The sequence below is a fragment of the Gadus chalcogrammus genome, chromosome 15, assembly GCF_026213295.1.
Source record: "Gadus chalcogrammus isolate NIFS_2021 chromosome 15, NIFS_Gcha_1.0, whole genome shotgun sequence".
Classification (NCBI taxonomy): Eukaryota; Metazoa; Chordata; class Actinopteri; order Gadiformes; family Gadidae; genus Gadus; species Gadus chalcogrammus.
In genome coordinates this window covers 9,315,481-9,335,591 of record NC_079426.1, presented here as the reverse complement: position 1 = coordinate 9,335,591, position 20,111 = coordinate 9,315,481, and the positions used below count along the sequence as shown (strand labels likewise).

The 20,111-nt window shown below is 43.4% G+C and overlaps 2 protein-coding genes across 2 annotated transcripts in view; one reads left to right on the top strand and one right to left on the bottom strand.

The window, feature by feature from the left end:
* The first annotated feature begins 4,385 nt into the window (after positions 1-4,385).
* mat1a (methionine adenosyltransferase I, alpha) lies at positions 4,386-13,688 on the top strand. Its single transcript, XM_056610064.1, has 10 exons — positions 4,386-4,805; positions 6,733-6,810; positions 7,333-7,455; positions 7,918-8,030; positions 8,531-8,674; positions 9,710-9,835; positions 10,527-10,619; positions 10,851-11,033; positions 11,638-11,771; positions 11,965-13,688. The coding sequence occupies exons 1-10, from the start codon at positions 4,739-4,741 to the stop codon at positions 12,065-12,067; spliced, it is 1,164 nt and encodes a 387-aa protein (XP_056466039.1). The 5' UTR covers positions 4,386-4,738; the 3' UTR covers positions 12,068-13,688.
* The window catches only part of zgc:154058 (Transmembrane protein 150A-like), a 22,050-nt gene continuing 14,400 nt past the window's right edge, over positions 12,462-20,111 (bottom strand). Inside the window, exons 7-8 of the mRNA XM_056610065.1 lie at positions 17,614-17,791; positions 12,462-17,086 (exon numbers count right to left, since the gene is read on the bottom strand). Coding sequence (XP_056466040.1) covers positions 16,821-17,086; positions 17,614-17,791 — 444 coding nt within the window. The 3' untranslated portion in view covers positions 12,462-16,820. The remainder of the gene's footprint in view (positions 17,087-17,613; positions 17,792-20,111) is intronic.

Here is a 20,111-nt window from a genome sequence, read left to right as displayed (position 1 = left end):
GATTTAGGCCCATTTATTAATCATTGTTGATGAAAACCCACACTATAACACTAACAAAATACGAGAGAAGGAGAAGGTTTGAGGATAAAGACTTTATTATCAATTGCACAGAAATAATAACAAAACCTGAGTTGGTTTGAAAATAACCTCTGACCTGGCATCAGGCCGCAGATTATATTCCCACACGGTGTGGCTTTCCCGCCCATGCACGGACCAATCACAACACTCAATGCATCGGCCCGAGAACTTTGACCCCTCATCCCAGTTCTCCATTACTGAACATGCACTTATCCTCCATCCCTGAGTTCTCAGTACATTACAGTGTAAAGGATTTACATCTGAAACATTACAGGGTAAAGAAGATACATCTTAAACATAACAGTAACTTTAATAGGCCTATCATATGTAGGTCAGTAAAATATGTGTGATTAAAATCAACTCGCCTTCTTATTAATTAACCTGATTAAAAAAATACATAATAAACCACATGTGTTTATGAGATGAGCCATGTATAATGAAAGAAAATTAATCACTTTGTTTTATCTTAAACAATACTGACACCTTCATGACAAACAATGACATTGCAGGCAGGTTGATTTTTCAAGTGAATTTATGGATTGTAGCCTACGCTTGTAAAAATGACTACGTAGGCAATTTGGAGCCTTTTGGAAGACTACGGTCATGCACAATGAGTAGGTTGTGCAAGGATGTGTACAGATAGAACAGCTAGAAAATCCAATCACTTAATTCAGGCAGAATTTAATTATTAGATATACAGTTTATTTTATATATATAGCTTTTCGTTTTCTTCCAAAATAGGTTTTACAACAATAAATATTATAAAAATGTTTTTAAACTACTACTCTACCTTTACCTACATACAGAAAACAGTTATTCAGTTCCCTTTCCAACATTCAACATTGCAACATCCAACAGTACTATTTCAGAAATAACTTAAGTAATGGATCCCCCATTGCACTGAAAGCAGAAATTGTCTAGATCTATAGGCTACTTCTAATCAAGACTTAATTTACCCTAGCATCCATATTATTTCGAACCAATAATAACTGGGTTATGCCCAATGCAGGCCTTCTCGAAAACTATTTCCGTTGCATCATCGTAGTACTACAGTACTTCACCAGTAGTGGGACGACTACATTCATTGGATGTCAAACCTGCTGCTTCAGTTTCAACCGGCTGAGGATAGGATTTCACACCCAGCTGCTACGTTCCCTCTGGTGTCCCAGTCTGGATGTGTGAGTGTGTGTCAATAGATCGTATATTACCTTCTCGAACTAAAATACATTATAACCGAGAATTTTTTTTGGTATATGGGTAGGAATCAAGTTTGTATGATTGGTTGATAGATAAAAGCATAGATTAAAAAAAGAGTTCTGTTGTAATGCAGAGAGGAATCTATTGCCACCGGCGTTCATCACATAGATGAATAGATAATTTATTATGAAGAACACAAAGTACATCAACACAAACACAACACCCCATGAAACATAAGGTAGTGAGCTTTTTCAGGGCAGTGATGGCAGCATACAATATAAAGTATACCCTACCACCCTGGCCTGGGTAACTAATCATTTTAGCTCCAGCGGATAAAAACACATGTGTAGACATAAGTTTGTAACTCTTAGTTAGGAAACGAGGCTTATTGCTATATGCATGTTGATTTTGTTTATGCCTTGGTAGTGTTTGGGACCGACATCCAATCAAAATAAAGGATTTGTACCACACCCCACTTTGTCACTTTCAGGGATTGGTCACCGCTCCAAACGCCCCTCGTACACATCCAGCCCGTCAGAGAGCCGGTTGGTTTATCCGAGGTCGTGACAACGGTCACTCTGGCTGGCCTCATCATCGTCAACCGCATGTCTTGTTCAGTAAATTTGAATGTACTATCATTATGTCCGTTATGTTTGTTAAAGAAGCACAACTCAGCAGTGCAAAACATTAGGCCATAAGCAGGCTTGTCAGGATATCGTGATTCTGAGGAACAGTATATTTCAGTCAGGCACAAAGTTTTAAAAAAAGAGTCTTGGTTGTTTTGCAGGCAACATGTTAACCTCCCCAATAACTGACCTACTTAAGCCTACACTGAGCATGACAGCCAGCTGGGACCGGTACATACAGCAATGATAGAAAAAAAAGGAAGCAGGGTTAGGTGTCCTTGGACTTGGATAAAGGCAAACATGTGTGGACATTTCTCTTGAATCCAGAGAAAGGAGGCCCCTAGTTTTAAATCTGACCAGCTGCGTCTGGATACTTTAAAACCAGTAGCTCCATTAGAGTGGCCACCTACATCCCACCTGATGGCTCTTTAATGCTTTTCCCACTGTATTGCAGGATTAAGAGGCAAAATAAAAACATTTTCTACACTATTACAATTGCATTCACCCTTTTTCAGTAGTATTTTCAGTATACAGTATTCAGTATTCAATATACACATTACAAATGCACCAATCTTAAAGGTTTTAGGTCCATATATGGGACATAAACATATGGAAATGTCAATGACGTTTAAGTAATAATATTAAAACATATGCAAATTAATACTTGTCTATCTATCTTGGCTATCTGTCCAAATTTGTAGATGTGAGCTGGGTAAATGGTTTAAGTAAATACATATTTATTTTGAATATTATGTGACCGGTCATATTAGCTGCAAAACAAATCTGTTGCTTGAATGCTGTTGCCTTAGTTGAAGGTTTTGAACTTTAAACGTTATGCATTATGTTTGGGGTTTTTACAAATTAATCAGTTTATGATTACCTGTTTTGACTGATAATGGCACTTGGGACTTCGTATAGGTAAACCAGCAGGATCAGGCAAGCAGATAGTCTGTTGAGGTTCTGGCTGCTGATTACAAGATTCTGCAGCAGATGTAACCAACCAAGCAATACAGTTTAATCTAACAGTTAAACTGTAATGGATGTGAATAGCACTTTCAAAAATACCAGTAAAATATGATGGGAGGGGAAACTAAAAGATCCAAGAATGAATCGATGAATTGAAAAAAGTCTATGCTGGTTTGCTTTAATTTTATGACGAATTCTGATCTATTTAGAATAATGTTATAGCATTATAATCCAACCCAAACCCTAATACTAACCCTATCCCTATAGCTAAACTAACCTGAATATATATCTATCAATAAATAGGATAATACATATTTCTTTAAAGTAAGCTTAGAAGGTCTCTAAGCATCGGTATTACTGGTTGCCTCAACAGTCATTGTTTTCAGTTGTTGACACGTCAAAGCTCCGATGTTATCACACACCTGACACAACCAGAATGATCTTGTTGCCGATGGATATAGTCTCCCAGTCAGTCATTAACAAGCGTGGCATCAGTCCTCTCTCTGTCTCCTAAGGTAACTTCAGTCCTCTGACTGAACCAAGAACTTCACTTTAAATATTTTAAATAAATATAAGAATGACTGACAAATTTATAAGAAAAACAAGTGTTGTTTACACTTTAGATATTGCATTGAATGCTTCGTGCTACGTTGTATATTGTTGGTGTATGCCTAATATGTTCCCTGGTATATATGACCGGGAGGTGAAGGGAAAAGTTACGACATGACTTCTGTTGCACAATCAAGGGAACATTATTTGAACATTCCTATTTATGGGGTAGGGTTTACCCAAACCTAACCTAACCCTATTTTAATACATCATCCTAAATGCTGGAGAAAATATATTGTGTCTAAATTGATATAAGTTGGTCTGTGATCTTTCAAAATAGAAAAAGAACAGGTTGCATCATTTTTGTAGTCGGTCTCTCTCTCTCCCTCTCTCTCTCTCTCTCTCTCTCTCTCTCTCTCTCTCTCTCTCTCTCTCTCTGTCTCTCTCTCTGTCTCTCTCCCTCTCTCTCTGTCTCTCTCTCTGTCTCTCTCCCTCTGTCTCTCTGTCTCTCTGTCTCTCTCTCTCTCTCTCTCTCTCTCTCTCTCTCTCTCTCTCTCTCTCTCTCTCTCTCTCTCTCTCTCTCCCCCTCTCCCCACAGACTGCAGATCAGTCACAACAGGGGGCTCGTGGTTGGATGGTTTGTAAGGTGGTGGTGGAACCCAAACTAAAAGTGTTCCAGCCACCCCCTCCGTGGAGTGACCCACCATCTTAAGGACAGCTGACATGTGGGGTGCTACGACCCCCAGCACTACCCTATACACCCCCACATAACGTGCTCACACGCTGTGTGTTCCACTATTTAAAACCCCCCTCCCCGGAATGGTCTATTCCATGGGTCCAAATGAAGCTTGTGTTTGTATGAGTGTGTGTTGGGGAGGGAGTGGGGAGGGAGTGGAGCGAGTAGAGTGTGTGTGTGTGTGTGTGTGTGTGTTTGTGTGTGTGGGTCTGTGTGTGCATGGAGGCACGTGTGTGTATGTGTTTTCTCCTGGCCATATATAGGATGATGTGCACCAGGCTCTACATTGGTAGCAGCACTTGAGCTCTTCCCCTATTCTGTTTGTATCTCTATCACCACTCTCCCTCTCTCTAGTTCTACCTCTCTCTCTCTCTCTCTCTCTCTCTCTCTCTCTCTCTCTCTCTCTCTCTCTCTCTCTCTCTCTCTCTCTCTCTCTCCGGCCCCCCATTCAAGATTACCTGCAGGAATACAAGGGAAGCTCTGGTCCTGCTCTGCTCCTTTCTACCGGACCTTCTTGCTGGGAGACTTTGAGTGTTTTTCTTTTTTAAAGCTGTGTGCTTTGAGAACCCGGTGAAGCTGAGACAACATGAGTGATCTTCTGGAAGATGGGTCCTTCATGTTCACGTCGGAGTCCGTAGGGGAAGGACATCCAGGTGACATACCTGAAATTGTAATCTCTGTCTCTTCAGGGTTCCTTGTTGTGTTTATGCCTGGTATTATACATAATGAATTGACATGAAACTGGTAACACTTACCCATTTGTGCAAAACAAACAATGATTGACATAATATCTTAAAATGTTGCCCTATGCCATTGCATTGTATACAAATAGGTTTGGATTGTCCCACTGTTCCGCTCAGATTGCAGTAGCATTTATATTATATTTACAAACCAAAAAGTTAATTATAATACAGGTAAAATATTTGAATGGGTTCCTCATCCTTGAATGACTTGAATGGTATTCCATTGATGGAGACGCAACTGTTTGAGACGCATGTGTGTGTTTGTGTGTGAACTATGAGTGTGTGTGTGTGTGTGTGTGTGTGTGTGTGTGTGTCTGTGTGTCTGTGTGTGTCTGTGTGTGTCTATGTGTGTGTGTGTGTGTGTGTGTGTGTGTGTGTGTGTGTGTGTGTGTGTGTGTGTGTGTGTGTGTGTGTGTGTGTGTGTGTGTGTGTGTGTGTGTGTGTGTGTACTACGTCCCAACTTACTCGCGGGCAGCTGTGCCCTATGAGGTTGGAAGGTGGTGTGGGGTTGCACAAGTTAGCAATAAATGTGCAAGGAACTCAAAACGAGGGTCTCCCCAATACAGCTGTCCTTCTGTGTACACCCCCTTCCAACAGCTGTTGGATCCAAACAAACCTAACCGAATATGAAAAAGGGAGTTTGATAAAAGTCTTTGTTATTTTAGTGTGGGAAGAACTGATGTAGTTTCAACCTACTAGCTTTTTGTAATTCTGTATTACAGCCTGCACTGGCAGTCACTGCACACTGAGGCGCTTTTGAACAAATCAGAACACTTCAAATGCAGCCTGCCCTATGCCATCTGTGTTTTGCGACATCCCCGAAAGAGTGTGTCATCGTACACAATCCCATTCACGAAAGTTGAACATTTGCTAAACTTGTATCAAATAGGCACTTAGACACAAGCTTTGGATTTCCAACTGGATATCTGACAGACTGACTGTGTACTCTTGTACTTGACTTGTTTTTAAAACACCAACACATATACTATTTTCCAAGATATGAGGCACTGGCTTGACCTGCAATAATCCCATTATAATGCATTTTTCGTATTATTATATATTTTTTCTTAAGGCCAATTTATTGCATACTTTTGTGAATACTTTATCATTTTTTCATTGTGCATTGTTCTATGAGATCATGCATCCAGATTATCCAAAATCCTCCCCCCCCCCCGCCCCCCCAACAGTGTGGAAGGTTTGAAGATAGGTAGCCCTGTGGTCAGCATGCCCTTGGTGGGAGGCCCACTAACCTACGGAGCCCGATTAAAACCGATAAAGGCCCCTGACCTCTCTCTTCCCACTATTGGGGGCAGGTAAATAAATAAATACATATTCAGTGTTTGTACTGTGAAGTACTACAGGGCAAAGGCAGGAGGGCATGTTGTTTCTGATGTAACCTGCACGCTGCCTTGCTTCAGCAGGGACAGACAGACAGAGAGAGAGACACACAAAGAGAGAGAGAGAGAGAGCGAGAGAATGAAATAGATAGAGCGATGAATGGAGGGGTTAAGCATTGACCCAGTGCCCCCCATCACACAGGCACACAAAATACAACCATAGAACCTGGAAAGAAGTCTAAAATTACCCCAGGGCTGAAATCCATCAACACGAATGCAGCGCATAAACGCTCATAAACATACCAACATCGTTTTCAGATCAAAATGGGTCCAATCCAGCATTATAGGCTGGATTTACCAGTCAAACCTGCATTCATACTTGTTGTTAAGTCCCATTGTACTATGGGCTTATGGCGTCTAAACAGCTCTCGGTCTTTACAAATGGTGGCATTTGGTTCACTTATATCAATGGATCTCTTTCATATTTCTCCTGTCCACAGATAAAATCTGTGACCAAATCAGTGACGCTGTCCTGGACGCCCATCTGATGCAGGACCCTGATGCAAAAGTAGCCTGTGGTAAGAAATGAAGTATACATTTGCAAAAGTGAGGAATACTACGGAGCTGAACAAAACTCACCCACAGATGTTGTTCATACTATTTTTTGTGTTCTGATATCAACCTTGGGATACTTGCAAGATAAAGCCTTTCAGAGCTCAAACCATTGAGCATGTCGGTGACAAACAACAATCCATAAATCTCTATGTCACATAATGTCATTGCATCGCAAGGCCTGCAGATCCCGGCAACTGAGAAACTGACTCCTGACGGTCTGAGTGATGCTATAGATAGTCAATTGGTGGTGGCTGTTTGGGCTGTTTAAAGCTCCTGGATTTAAACTCCTAAAGGCCACAGTCTCCCTGTAGACATCTGGAGAAAGATGCCCCCAGCTCCCTACCTTTTGTGCAAACAAATGTATTGAAAAATGTATGTACGGTAAAAAAGGTTACTGTAAATTCCTTTGGATTAAAGTGTCCACTTAATGAATAACTAAATAGCGTGATTGGATGTCTCCCCCCCCCCCCCCCCCCCCCTGACAGAGACGGTGTGTAAGACCGGCATGGTGTTGCTGTGTGGAGAGATCACTTCCCGGGCCCATGTGGACTACCAGAAGGTTGTCAGGGAGACCATCCGGCACATCGGCTACGACAACTCCGACAAGGGTGAGGAGAAAGAGACCACGAGGATGAACCACATCGGGGGTGGAGGAATGGAAAATACAGGGGGAAGGAGAGTGGGTTGGATCGGGGGGGGGCGTTCGCCACCAGATCATAGGGTACAGGGGTTCGATTCCCCAACGTCCACGTCCTAACCATTAGGCATCCTAAAGCAACAAGTCCCTCACTCCTAGCTTGGTTCTCAATCTGAAATGCATGCACAAATTCTATGTAAATCGCTTTAGATAAACGACTTGACAGTTCATAGAATACAAAAGGTTAATCCCATTCTGGGAAATGTAAAATACTGTAAGTAAAAGCTCTTCTCCAGTCGTAGCTCTCACGGTGATTCCCAACATACACATTACAGAATGTCCATAAGACTTAATTCTGTAAATCTTCTTCATTCTCCTGTCTCTCACATTCACCCTCTCCCTTCTCCCCCTTGGTCCTTTCGGTCCTGCGCAGGTTTTGACTACAAGACGTGCAATGTGCTGGTGGCTCTGGAGCAGCAGAGCCCCGACATCGCCCAGGGCGTCCACATCGACAGACAGGAGGAGGACATCGGCGCCGGAGATCAGGTAAGAGCTATAGTGACCACGGAGCCGTCTCGTAGCGCTGAGGCGCAGGCCCCGTGGAACAGTTGGATTGCAGTTCTCTTCAACGCGGCCTCTGGTCTTTATGCCCTACATCCCTCATACTACCCCAGTGCCCAAACGCTTTTTAGTTACTACCTATTCTGGTTCACTTTGTTTTGGGATTGTCTTTCTTCTTGTAAAGCTCTTTGTTCCCCAGAAAAGGTGTTACAAATAAGGTCAAATTGTTTAATATTACGAATAAATCAACATCGTGTTGGGGGTCGGGATATCTAAATAGTTGAAAGTGGGGGTGGACTCAAAGCGGAAAGGTACTGGGTTCCATCCTCAAATGTCTAGCAACTGAAGCAAGATGCGTATCCCAAACCTGCTCAGGCCGTGTCTGACAAGTACATGAAATCACTCTCCCGACACCCTAATACTTAACACGGCGATCTAGAGAGTTCAACAAAAATAACCCCTCCCTCGGCCTCCGTCTCCGTCAGGGCCTGATGTTCGGCTACGCCACCGACGAGACGGAGGAGTGCATGCCGCTCACCATCGTCCTGGCCCACAAGCTCAACTCCAAGATGGCTGAGCTCAGACGCGACGGCACCCTTCCCTGGCTGCGTCCCGACTCTAAAACACAGGTGGGAATCTTAAACCAACATGAGAGTGGGTGAATTTGGCGTGCGTTGTGTTTTGTTTGCGTTTCCTTGAAAAACTGATGACAGAACTTGGATAAGATTCAGCGGCAGTCTTTGATTGTGGCCCCCGGTGACGCATGCGGGCCCTCCGGTAGTTACATAGAGGGACTCAGTTTATCTGTCCGTCTAGTTGGACATTGGAGCGAGTGCAGGGAGCAAATTAGTTTAGTTTAATCCTTAAATCCACCAGGGCACCTTTATTTAATGGCATACAAATAATTGTAATAATCGGATCAGACTATTAATGCGTGCTTGTTAATCCAACTGTAGTCTGAGTTGGAGTAGGTTTGGTGGGGGGGGGGGGGGGGGGGGGTACAGTGATTCATGAACCTGTTGACCCACTGACCGGCCACTAAGACACAACAAACTTGCCAATGAGTGAAAGTCTGGTGACCGCGTAAAAACAGAAATTCATACAGCAGCAATTATTTTTCAGTTGTGGTCCATCGTGTTGGTGACCCTGTGTATTGCTTCTGTCCATGGGGTGTGGATTGCAGCAGGAGTGATAGCTGCAGTCTTGTTTATCACCCCAACACCCCGCCTCTCCACACACACCTATACATACACATGCAGGCACATACACACACACAAGCATACAGACACACACAAATTCACATTCACACGCACACATTTGTGCATTTATGAATCAAGTATTTTGGTTCTACCCTCAGAGGTTGGGGTGGGGGGGGGGGGTTAATTAAGTTGTTGTTTTTTGCAGTTTGGTAGTTTGGATGTAAACATTTCAATTGATGAAACTTTGCCAATCTGCACGTTACAATATTTGGCCAAAAACCGTGTTAATTTAAAACTGGCTATGTAACCATAAACAATACACATAGTCAAATAAATTCAGAGTGTAGTCAGTGCGCCTTTATCAGCCCTTATCTTTGTCCCCATCACATCACACGCCCAGATGAATGAAGCGTATGAACAGCTGATGTTAACTCATGGCTTCTCATTGGTCCTCCCCTCCACCAGGTGACAGTGCACTACGAACAGCAGGGCGGCGCGGTCATCCCCATAAGGGTCCACACCGTGGTCATCTCCGTCCAGCACGATGACTACATCTCCCTGGAGGAGCAGAAAGTCATGCTCAAAGAGAAGGTACACGTCTGTCCATCTGTTTGTCTGTGTTATTTGTTCCCCTATACTGTCTGTCATCCTGTCTGTCTGAACTGTCTGTTCTGTCTGACTGATTGATTGACACTCTGTCGGTCCGGTTTGTCTCTCTGTCTCTCTGTATGTCTGTCCGGACAGTCTGTCGACCTGTCTGTCGGTCTTTCTGTTTATATTTCTGTCCGTACTGACTGACTGTCTGTGCGTCTGTCTGTCCATCTGTTAGCCTGTGGAATGTCTGGGCTTACAGTGTGGTGTGTTAAGTTAGGGTTATTCAAGTTGGTGTTAAAGTCTTCACAAGGCCAAAATGTAACCTGCAGCCATTCTGAAGGTTACACATTGATACACACATTGAATACCAGACAGAGTTGATCTATGAGCTTGTTGGTTCAACACAGGACCAAGGCTCACATTTCTATACATTTACACATAGTGTGCTTCTCAACTACAATAAGATATGATTGGAATTAGAATTTGGTCCAAAGAATAAAAGACTGCAAATGAATTCTAAATAGCATTTACCAAACATGAGATGAGAAACAGCACCGACTGGATAGGATATGGACGGATCGCAACTGTAGTGTAGATGGAAGGAAACATGTTTAAATCCCCTGACATCTCAACACACATTATTATACGTTATGAGTTGGGAAGTAAATCTGCGTGTTGTTTGTGGCAGGTGATCAAAGCAGTGGTCCCTGCTAAGTATCTGGATGACCAGACCATCTACCACCTGCAGCCCAGCGGACGCTTCGTGATCGGAGGGCCTCAGGTGAGACCAAACGCACACACGGAGACACACAAACACAAGATGATTTGTCTTTTATCACACTCTTCCACTTTTAACTGCCACACGAGATCAAATACATTTTATTTCATAGCGCTAAAACATATTTTTTTTAACCAGATATTAATGATTACGAGGACGACAGTGACAATGATGAAATAATCTGTTAACAAATAATTGATATCTACCGGTAATATAACTGCCTTTGCTGCGCAGGGCGATGCCGGGGTGACGGGCAGGAAGATCATCGTGGACACGTACGGCGGTTGGGGCGCGCACGGCGGTGGAGCCTTCTCAGGGAAGGACTTCTCCAAGGTGGACCGCTCGGCTGCCTACGCCGCCCGCTGGGTGGCCAAGTCCCTGGTGAAGGCCAAGCTGTGCCGCAGGGTGCTGGTCCAGGTGAGGATACTTCTGTACCCATCAGTTCACCGCTGTCTACTTCACTTTGACTCCACCACCACCACCACCAGCACACCAACTGTAATGTAGATGGAAGGAAACCTGTTTCAATCCCCTGTCATCTCAACACACATTATTATATGTTATGAGGAAACACATTCTTAATTGACGCATGCCATTTAGACGTGCACCTACAATCAGCATTTGTGACTTGGCAGGTGACATAGCTACTAATAATTGTAAAAATCTGATCAGACTATGCCTGCTTGTTAAACCAACTGTAGTCTGGGTTGGAGTAGGTATGGGGGGGGGGGGGGGGGTGAATTTAGCCTATCAAGGTCTGATATGCAAATTATATGTAAATAGGACAATGGGTTGACCAAAAATGGAGAAGGAGCGTGTGGGATGTGAGGGCGAATTAATACAGGAACTCGCAAAAGGTTTAATGTTGTTTTATGTTGTTTATGTCCTATCCTCCACCAGAAGGACTAGCTGACTACGTTGGATTCCGGGGGGATCCTTTAATAAACAAATCAACCGAAAGTAACAATGTTCAAGGCAGGTTAGTTGTGGTGGTTAAACCTAGCTGTGCCTTGTCTTCCAGGTGTCATATGCCATTGGCGTGGCCCACCCCCTCTCCATCTCCCTGTTCACATACGGCTCTTCCGAGAAGTCAGAGGGGGAGCTGCTGCGCATCGTCAACAAGAACTTTGACTTGCGGCCAGGTGTCATTGTCAGGTAAATAACGTCATACGCCATATGTTATTAATAAGGTGGTACAGGTTACGTATTTTGATACAGATAGGCCATCTGAAGGCATTGCGGTATGAATTAACAACCTTTTTCTGAGAGCCAAACACCTAACCAGTACAACAAGGCCTTTCTGTCATGCTTCAGCAAACTCAAACTCCATTATGTGTGTGTCTGGCAGGGAGCTTAACCTGAAGAGGCCCATCTACCAGCAGACAGCCTCCTACGGCCACTTTGGCCGCCCAGAGTTCACATGGGAGATGCCGAAGGAGCTGATCCATTAAACATCCCCAACACCTGCCCTGGAACACAACCACAACCACACCTTCTTACGGACTACAGCCACAAAGGACTAATCATTTAGTCTTAGTGCCCCCCACTTCCTACAATCGATATGGTGTATCTTCAAGAGAATACATGCGGCCAATGTTAGGGATATAGTTTTAGGTTTTAGATTTTCGGGCTGAGGTTCGCTCCACCAAAACAAGACCACTTTAGCAAGAGAAAGGAGTGGGGGAGATGTGTATCTGAGGAGGAGGATGAAGGCTATCCATTCAAAAGCCAGGTCTAAATATTGAAAGACAGCACCACATAAGTTACACAGAGAAGAGTACACAAAAGAAAGTAAATGTAACAATAACAGTCATCTTATGATCATTTTAACTCTTTTTGGGATGGTTTTTCAAACTCAGGTAATGCTTGTAGATTTGTGCCTTTTGTCAAACCATTTCTCTTATGGTCACTGAAAAGCAGAAATGTATTTATATGCAGGGAAGTATCGTAAGCTGTAGCGGTGCTTTAATCTTGTGTCAGGGTTTGGACTCCATCTGCATAATATTTGACGTACTCAATCAGGTTAAGCCGAGACAAAGCAAATTTTCCCGACTGATGCAACTGTGTGTGCATTGATTACTCAATATTGTGTCACCAAAAGCCAGAATACTTCTACAGTAATAAATGTTAAATATAAAAAATGCAAACATAACCCCAAAGCAGAGAATATCCCCTTTGAATTCTGAAATGTGGTGCAAACAAACCTTTTGATCTCTAAATGGTGCTTTTCAAACCACTCATCTGTGGGCTTGATGTTTGTCTTAAAATAGCTCATGTGTTATTGAATTTACTTAAAAGAGACTTGACTCTGTATGAAAAACGATTTTATTTAAGATACAAATAACAACAGCAATAGGTCACTTAGTCAAGAAGTCTGTTTGTGTTTGTTACTAAACCAAACAATGAATTATTACCCCGACATATGAAATATGATGCATTAGTTTCCATGCCAGGGCTTCCCACATGACATTGCTAGACAAACATGGGGTCCCACTGTTACAATTCTCTGATAAGAAACACTTGTTTTATCTATGGATCGTTTGTACTTAAACTGTGACTTAATCTTCTGTGATTGCTATAATTGGTGCTGAGAAGTCTTAAGCATTGGAGACATGTACACATCTCAAATCTCCCATATGGTAAAGGTGGAGGCACAGGTTGACTTTGATTGAAGTCCTGCCGCTGCTGCTTTTTTTCCATATCAGTCATGTGCAAAGCCAGATTGGACAATCTTCTGCTTACATTTTATACCTACAGTGTAGAACCAGACGTGCTTCTGCTATGGGCCATAGGACAGGAAAGCAAAAGATTTGCCTCGTTAGATTTAGGGACACCTGACGGCAGAGTTAATAGTCTTAAACCAAAAGCTGCAGATGTCTGTGGATGGTCAACAAACGCTGATTGTATGAACCACTCGCTCCACGTCAATGTGTGACCGTGGACCTGTTTACTTTGAACCTTTTAACTTTTCTTAAAACATTACAGCTGGTGGATCAATGAACAATGTATATAATTATCGACAATAAAGAACAATATTTTAAAGATAAATCTGTAAAAGTATTATTTTCTCTTTCTGATTATACTGTAAAATATGAAATAAAAAAGGATATGTAAAGCACAAGGTAAGATAATTGAGAGTTCTTCTGAACTTTGCTTGCAGTTTTATTTGTTAAATATGAAGGCAAATTAACATTCATTGTTCTTTAACTGAAACAAAATAAACTAGTTGAAACTCTTTGGTTTTAGTTAGGAAAGTAAGGCACATAGGGCTTCTCTTTATTTTGTTGCTTTTCAGATAAAACTCTTGATTTGTTTAGATTTCCTCCAGATCTTAATTATTTTAACATAATTCTCCTGCCAATCCTAAATCAGCATCAGAGGCAGACTAGTACATACAGACATCAAAACACAGTTGTGTGTAACAAGCAAAAACCAAACCAGCAAACATGGAATGTCCAAAGCGTATCAGAAACGACGATACACATCTATAGGATCCAAAAAGGTAAAACAAGCAATTAAACATCATGTAGAACAACAACAATAATACAATGAAACACATCCATTCCTGTCACATTCGCTTTCCATTCAGATAAAAAAACAAATTGAAGTTGGAAAAAACAACAACAATACTATCAGATAAACAAAGAAACTTGAATTAGCTTCCAATCCTTGAATACAGCTAGTGACGTCAAATATCTTCCTGAGTGCAAAGGTCAAAGTTTAAAAGGTAGGGGAGTAAACCGAGAGAAAGAGACCAGACTCTCCTGTTATAACGGCAGTGGAACGCAGATAAACATGTCATATACAATAACAATTTTAATTATAACTATAATGATAACATCAATAGCAACATGAATCAACAATAATAAGCATTTGGTTGGTATCGTTTGAATGAAATGCCAGCAAGTAAATTCAATGCTTTAAAAAACACAAATCCATCACAACCCTGTTCGTGCGAGCACCTTGATAAACAGCCCAGAATCTTGATTCAGAGACTGAATCTCTGGTGTATATTTGCAAGAACGTTAAACGCTAAATCCTCTTATCATAAAAGGCAACGTCATACTTCAATGACGGTTGTGAAAAGACACGACATGGCGATTTAGACACATTCTGATTAGATGGCTTAACTTTAAACTTAGAACCCACTCAGTAACTGTAGTGATTTATCAAGGTTTAGCTCAAGGCTAACAATATCCCTTGACACTGAATGTGTAACTATAATAAATGATCGTTTACAGTTCAAACATGACAAGTTCAAACTTTCTACATGTTAAAATATACAAACAACAACAAAATAACTTTCTGATCCGTCGACCGTTTAACAAAATAGCTGTAACGGAACCGCTTGTCTGCAAATGTTATTACATCTTGTTACATTTAGTAGTTTAGTTTTATGTAACCACTATTAGGCTGGCCTTTTCAGTTTTTCAAACAATTTAGTGAAACTTACAACTCTGCATAGTATCAAGTTAAGTTCAGTCTGTCTGTGTGTTTTGTAAATCAAACTGACATTTAGACGAGTACCAGCTCCACCGAAACAAAGTAAAAAATATAATTCTGTTTTGTAAAGATTTATTTTAAATATTCTTTCGAGTTATTTACAAATGTATTCAGGTGGTGGCTAAGCGCACGTAAAGATTCTTGCATATTGACTATTGGCATTTCAAGGGCAGGGGCCGATAAATTGTATTCCTGTATCCTCTCGAAAAAAAAAAAGTACCAACAAGGGCAACTGCGAATACACAAAAACCAAAAATAAATATATTTGAAATGTAAATACCTTCGTGTGTTGATAAAATCCTTCCTTGTAAGCCTGTCTGAGATTAAGGCACTGAAATGGTTCAAGGGATACCAGTCTTCCGACACCACACAGGATCCATGTAATGTATAATAATGGCCATGGTTTGTAATGCTCCTATTGCCAGAGGGTGGGAACAACAACAGAGATAGTCATTTGGCACAAGCTCTCAGAACCGAAGGCAGCGAATGTCTACGTTTACACCCACTTGGTTTGGCATAATAACTCTAACTGGCGATAAAGAAAAAAAAAAAAAAAACATCAAGGTAAATGCTCGGATCTAATATAGTCTTTATAGTCGGCCGAGCTGGGATTTAGAAGTAGGACATCCACACAATCAAACACTGGTGATTTTCCTCTTGCTGGAGTCGGTTATGCCCAAAATGTGACGCAATGGCTTGTAAACATGTCCCTACCTTCAGGTCTGCAGACCTCCTCCCTGTATCTCAGTATAAACTGGTATGAAAACACAACAGACATTACAAAAATACTTTTCAGGAGGTCTGACTTGGTGGTTTGGTGTGGCATTGCTGAAAACAAAAAAATGTCAGATCATCACATCTATTCTCTTGCGTTCCCAAATCATGAAGGCAAAAAGTCAAGTTCGGGTCAAGTATTGAGTTTTGGTCTTCAGTAGGTCGTCAGGCAGGGAGTGAAACGCAATTGTTGGACTGCAGCGGTGAGCCATTCCTCAAACTGTAGAATGATGACCGAACCCAGGCCTTTACTCAGACTTCAGAGCCCAAGGCACAGGTTTTCATGACTCTTACACACCAACCATAATTTTTTGTCGCCCTACTCCTTTCCGTAGCATCTGTGTTAGAGGAACGGTGTAACACAGTTGGAACGGTTGTGTCCAGAGCTCTGGGGACTAGCAAGCTGTCTTGCAGCTGTCCTTAAAACCCGTCCTGTTAAGCTACAGAAGTCACCTAAACACATCTCAGCATACCGTCACATATCTCAACAGCTTCAGTCGGTCACTCAAAACCAGAACGGACCATCGCAAGGGCCCCTTGACGCAGGTTTGAGATAGAATTGTGATTGAGACAGGATTGAAGACCATACACTTCTACTTACCCTGGTTGGTTAGAAGAAGATAAAATGAGAAATGAAAAATAAAAACCATGGAAAATAGTCAAAGAAGGCATTTCCGGTTCGTCAGTCAGCAGCGTGCAAATCAGGAGACTTGAGAGACGTCTAAATATCCACGGTCTCAGTCGATGCATCAGGAGACCCCCTCCCTGGGGGGGAGGGGGGAGGCAGAGAAATCAGGGTTGTTCCATCAAACCCTAGTCCCCTTTCCTCCAATCACAGCGCGTGTGTAGCGCTGGCCGGGACGTCTCTCTCTTGCACATGGGCGTGGCAGAAAACAAACTAATTAATTTCAAAAGTAGGACTACAGACTACAGCATGGACATGTTTTCGTGCGGGTGAGGTTGGGGATGTGCATGGGGCAGCGGGCCCACCTGCAGGGCCTCTATCTTGTGCGCATGGCCCTCTGGCCCGAGGGCCCCTCCCCTGGCCAGCACCATCAGGGTCTCCCCAGACATGCCGGCGAACTCGAAGGCAAAGGTGCCATAGTAGAGCATGACGATGACGCAGAAGACCCACTCGAAGATGGCCGACGCGTGCTGGAGGACGAAGCTCTCCTGCAGGAAGAACATGCCACCTGGGAGAGCGAGGTGAAGGAGGGTAACAGAGGACCTGAGAGCATCATCTTTTCCCATAACCAGATTTCCACGTCTGGGATAAATCAAGCAACACATTTTTGACGCTGTTCCTTTGCGCCTACGGCGAAATCTGGAGATAGTTAAAGCTCAACAACATGAATCGGACATGAATTTTTAAAGATACAGTATGCAAGGCTTGATCCACATTGGGGTAAAATGTCACCCTGCCTTAACTAGTGGATAAAATACGAACCATATAGTCAACACGACTTGTTGATTCCCTACATCCCCATATTTTCTTCAACCTACTTTCCTGTTACGTCTATTAAAATGCACAAGAGCCTAGAATGTTTAAAAATAAATTCGACCTGCGTCAAAAAAACAAATTCCCATCAGAAAACGATCATCCCTCATTACTCTTCCCCTCCTTTCCAACTACCCCTCCCTCCCAATCCCTTCTTTCTGAAGAAGCCTGGGTGATCTCTGATTGGTTGACAAGGGGGTGTGCATGTCTTCAAGAGGATACTGAGCACCAGGGCGGTGAAGGCCAGCAGGGACATGGTGAGGCGGAGGTGGGCCACGCCGTACTCCCTCTGGGTCTTGGCCAGGCGGTAGGTCAGAGCCGTCTGCAGGCACACAAACAGCATGCTGGTGGGGAAGGCCATGCCCGCGCCCACATAATGGAGCACCTTGGCGCTGTCCACCTGGGGAGGGGAGGGGGAGGGGGAGGCAGACGGAAGGGGAAGGAGCGATGCTGGTCAGTGGTTAGGCAACACTGAAATGTACTATTAAGCAGTTGCTTTAATCAAAAGGGACTTCAATCAGATCATTGCTAAAAGATCCCTAAAGATGATCAACTGAAGAGGTAGAGAGAGACACCCAGTCTATAAGGGGTATAATGTGGTTCTGGTTCATAATGTGCACATGACCTAACCACCTGTGGCCTGTAGGGGGCAGTGTCAGACCGCTTTTCCTACAATGTCAACATTGGTTTGTTTACGTATTTATCTTCACAGCGCCCCGGCCCTAGCCAGACATGCCAGACCATTTGAGCCAGGTCTGCACAAAATCTGTCCCGACCATGAGGGCTGCCAGAGCAGCAGATCAAACAGGGCAGGCAGATGCGCCTGGATCCGAGCTGACTTTGGCCCTGCATTGAGAAAGTGTCAAGAGGAAATAATAACACTAAACACAAAGATACTGAACAGCAGACAAAAAGGGGAACCGAGTGAGAGCGAGAGAGCAAGAGCGAGGGAGGGGGAGCGGGAGCGACCGAGAGAGCGCGAGAAAGAGAGATCTCCTTGTTCTGCAGATCACCAAGTGATCTGAGACAATACACAAAAGAACTGCTCAGGAGCATGTGACCGCAGAGCTCCTTTGAACGAGACGTTCTGATCAGCTGACAACCCGATACCAATCTCCCGGAGCGGCACCGACCGCAAAAACCTAAAGAAAACCCCAAAAGTGGGCTGATTTGGGGTCAGGGGTGACAGAAATCACTTTACTTGGGCCCACCATCTAGTCCAAGCTGCTGATTAAAGACTGAGGCCTGCTTTACGGTAATCAGGAGAAGGACTTTCAAATCCTGAAGCCAATAGTCCACTTACCCTGCAGGTAGATTTTGAACATTCGAAATTAGTAACTGGTTCCTTGAATTTACCAATTAAGAAAAACTCAACATGAACACGCACGCACGCACGCACGCACGCACACACACACAGACAAAAACACACACAGTACAATGGCTGCCTTTCTCTGTGCAGGCTCACCGATTAGACTTAAAGTCCAAGTCAATGCTGGGATAATAGGATAATAGGGTTAGGATTGGCACTGGCTCAGAAGAAAGAAAGAAAAAACTTAAAGATAGCAATCTTTTGGTACTGTGCCTGCTGTAGTAACCGTCCATTAAACCCTTCTTTCCAACTCCTCCGCAAACTCTCCTCCATGCAGCCTTGTCTCACAAGGAGGAGCCAAAGAGGCCGTCACAACCATTAACTGGGGTACATTTCAGTTTAAATGTCATTCCTCCAAATAGTGTATCCAGACAAGTGGATGTGTGCCTGGTTAGCGTGATACCTCACCTATACAAGCATGCCTCCTGCAGGCTTGTTTAAAACAACACAAGGGCGACCTGAATCATCCTGTCCTCACATTCCAAAAAACGCTGTACAGAGGTCGTAGTTCTATCTAAATCTGCTAAAAATATCCATTATTATGCACCGAGTCATAAGCACACCCACAGTTCACTCCAGTGCCCTCTTTCATGTCTCTCCCCTCTGGGTTTGACCACAGCTGTTCGGTCGCCATCTTGCTGCCGAGCAAAATGTTTGCTTCAGACGCAGCTGTGCTCCGCCTCCAGCAGCACACCGGCCCATCTGCCGTCCACAACCATAGCGGACGGGCCACTAGGCTGTTCAACTCCCAGTCCTAAAAAAGGTACTGGGTTCGATCCCCTAGTTCCCCTTCCTGACCAGTAGAACATCCTTGATAAAGACATACCAACACCTACCTGATCTTTTAAGACCGATATCTGAATTCACTCTAAAATGCCTTTGATAAAAGCGTCAGCTTAATGACTCAATGGTAACAAGTTCAAGTTCAAGAGTTCGGAGCCCAGCTGTGTCTGAAGCAGCTCTGTCTACCAAAGAGGTTTTGCGATGCTATACATTTCTACTCATTGCTCCACTCTGGACTGAGCTGGTCTTTGTGTGTGTGTGTGTGTGTGTGTGTGTGTGTGTGTGTGTGTGTGTGTGTGTGTGTGTGTGTGTGTGTGTGTGTGTGTGTGTGTGTGTGTGTGTGTGTGTGTGTGTGTGTGTGTGTGTGTGTGTGTGTGTGTGTGTGTGTGTGTGTGTGTGTGTGTGTGTGTGTGTGTGTGCTTGCGTGCGAGTGTGTCGGACCGAGGCCCTGCTCCTTTTACCCAGCCTGCCCCAACACATGGCCTGGAGAAGGTGACTCACTCCCCTCTGTGTTTTCCGTAACCTCCCCGCCCCCTGGTCCTCCAGAACTACACTACTATCCTCCAGT

Excerpts from the sequence above, each read along its gene's own strand:
- mat1a (XM_056610064.1), top strand. The coding sequence starts at position 4,739 with ATGAGTGATCTTCTGGAAGATGGGTCCTTCATGTTCACGTCGGAGTCC. Across the intron at positions 10,620-10,850 it reads TCGTGATCGGAGGGCCTCAG|GGCGATGCCGGGGTGACGGG; the intron begins GTGAGACCAAAC and ends TTTGCTGCGCAG. Across the intron at positions 11,034-11,637 it reads GCCGCAGGGTGCTGGTCCAG|GTGTCATATGCCATTGGCGT; the intron begins GTGAGGATACTT and ends CTTGTCTTCCAG.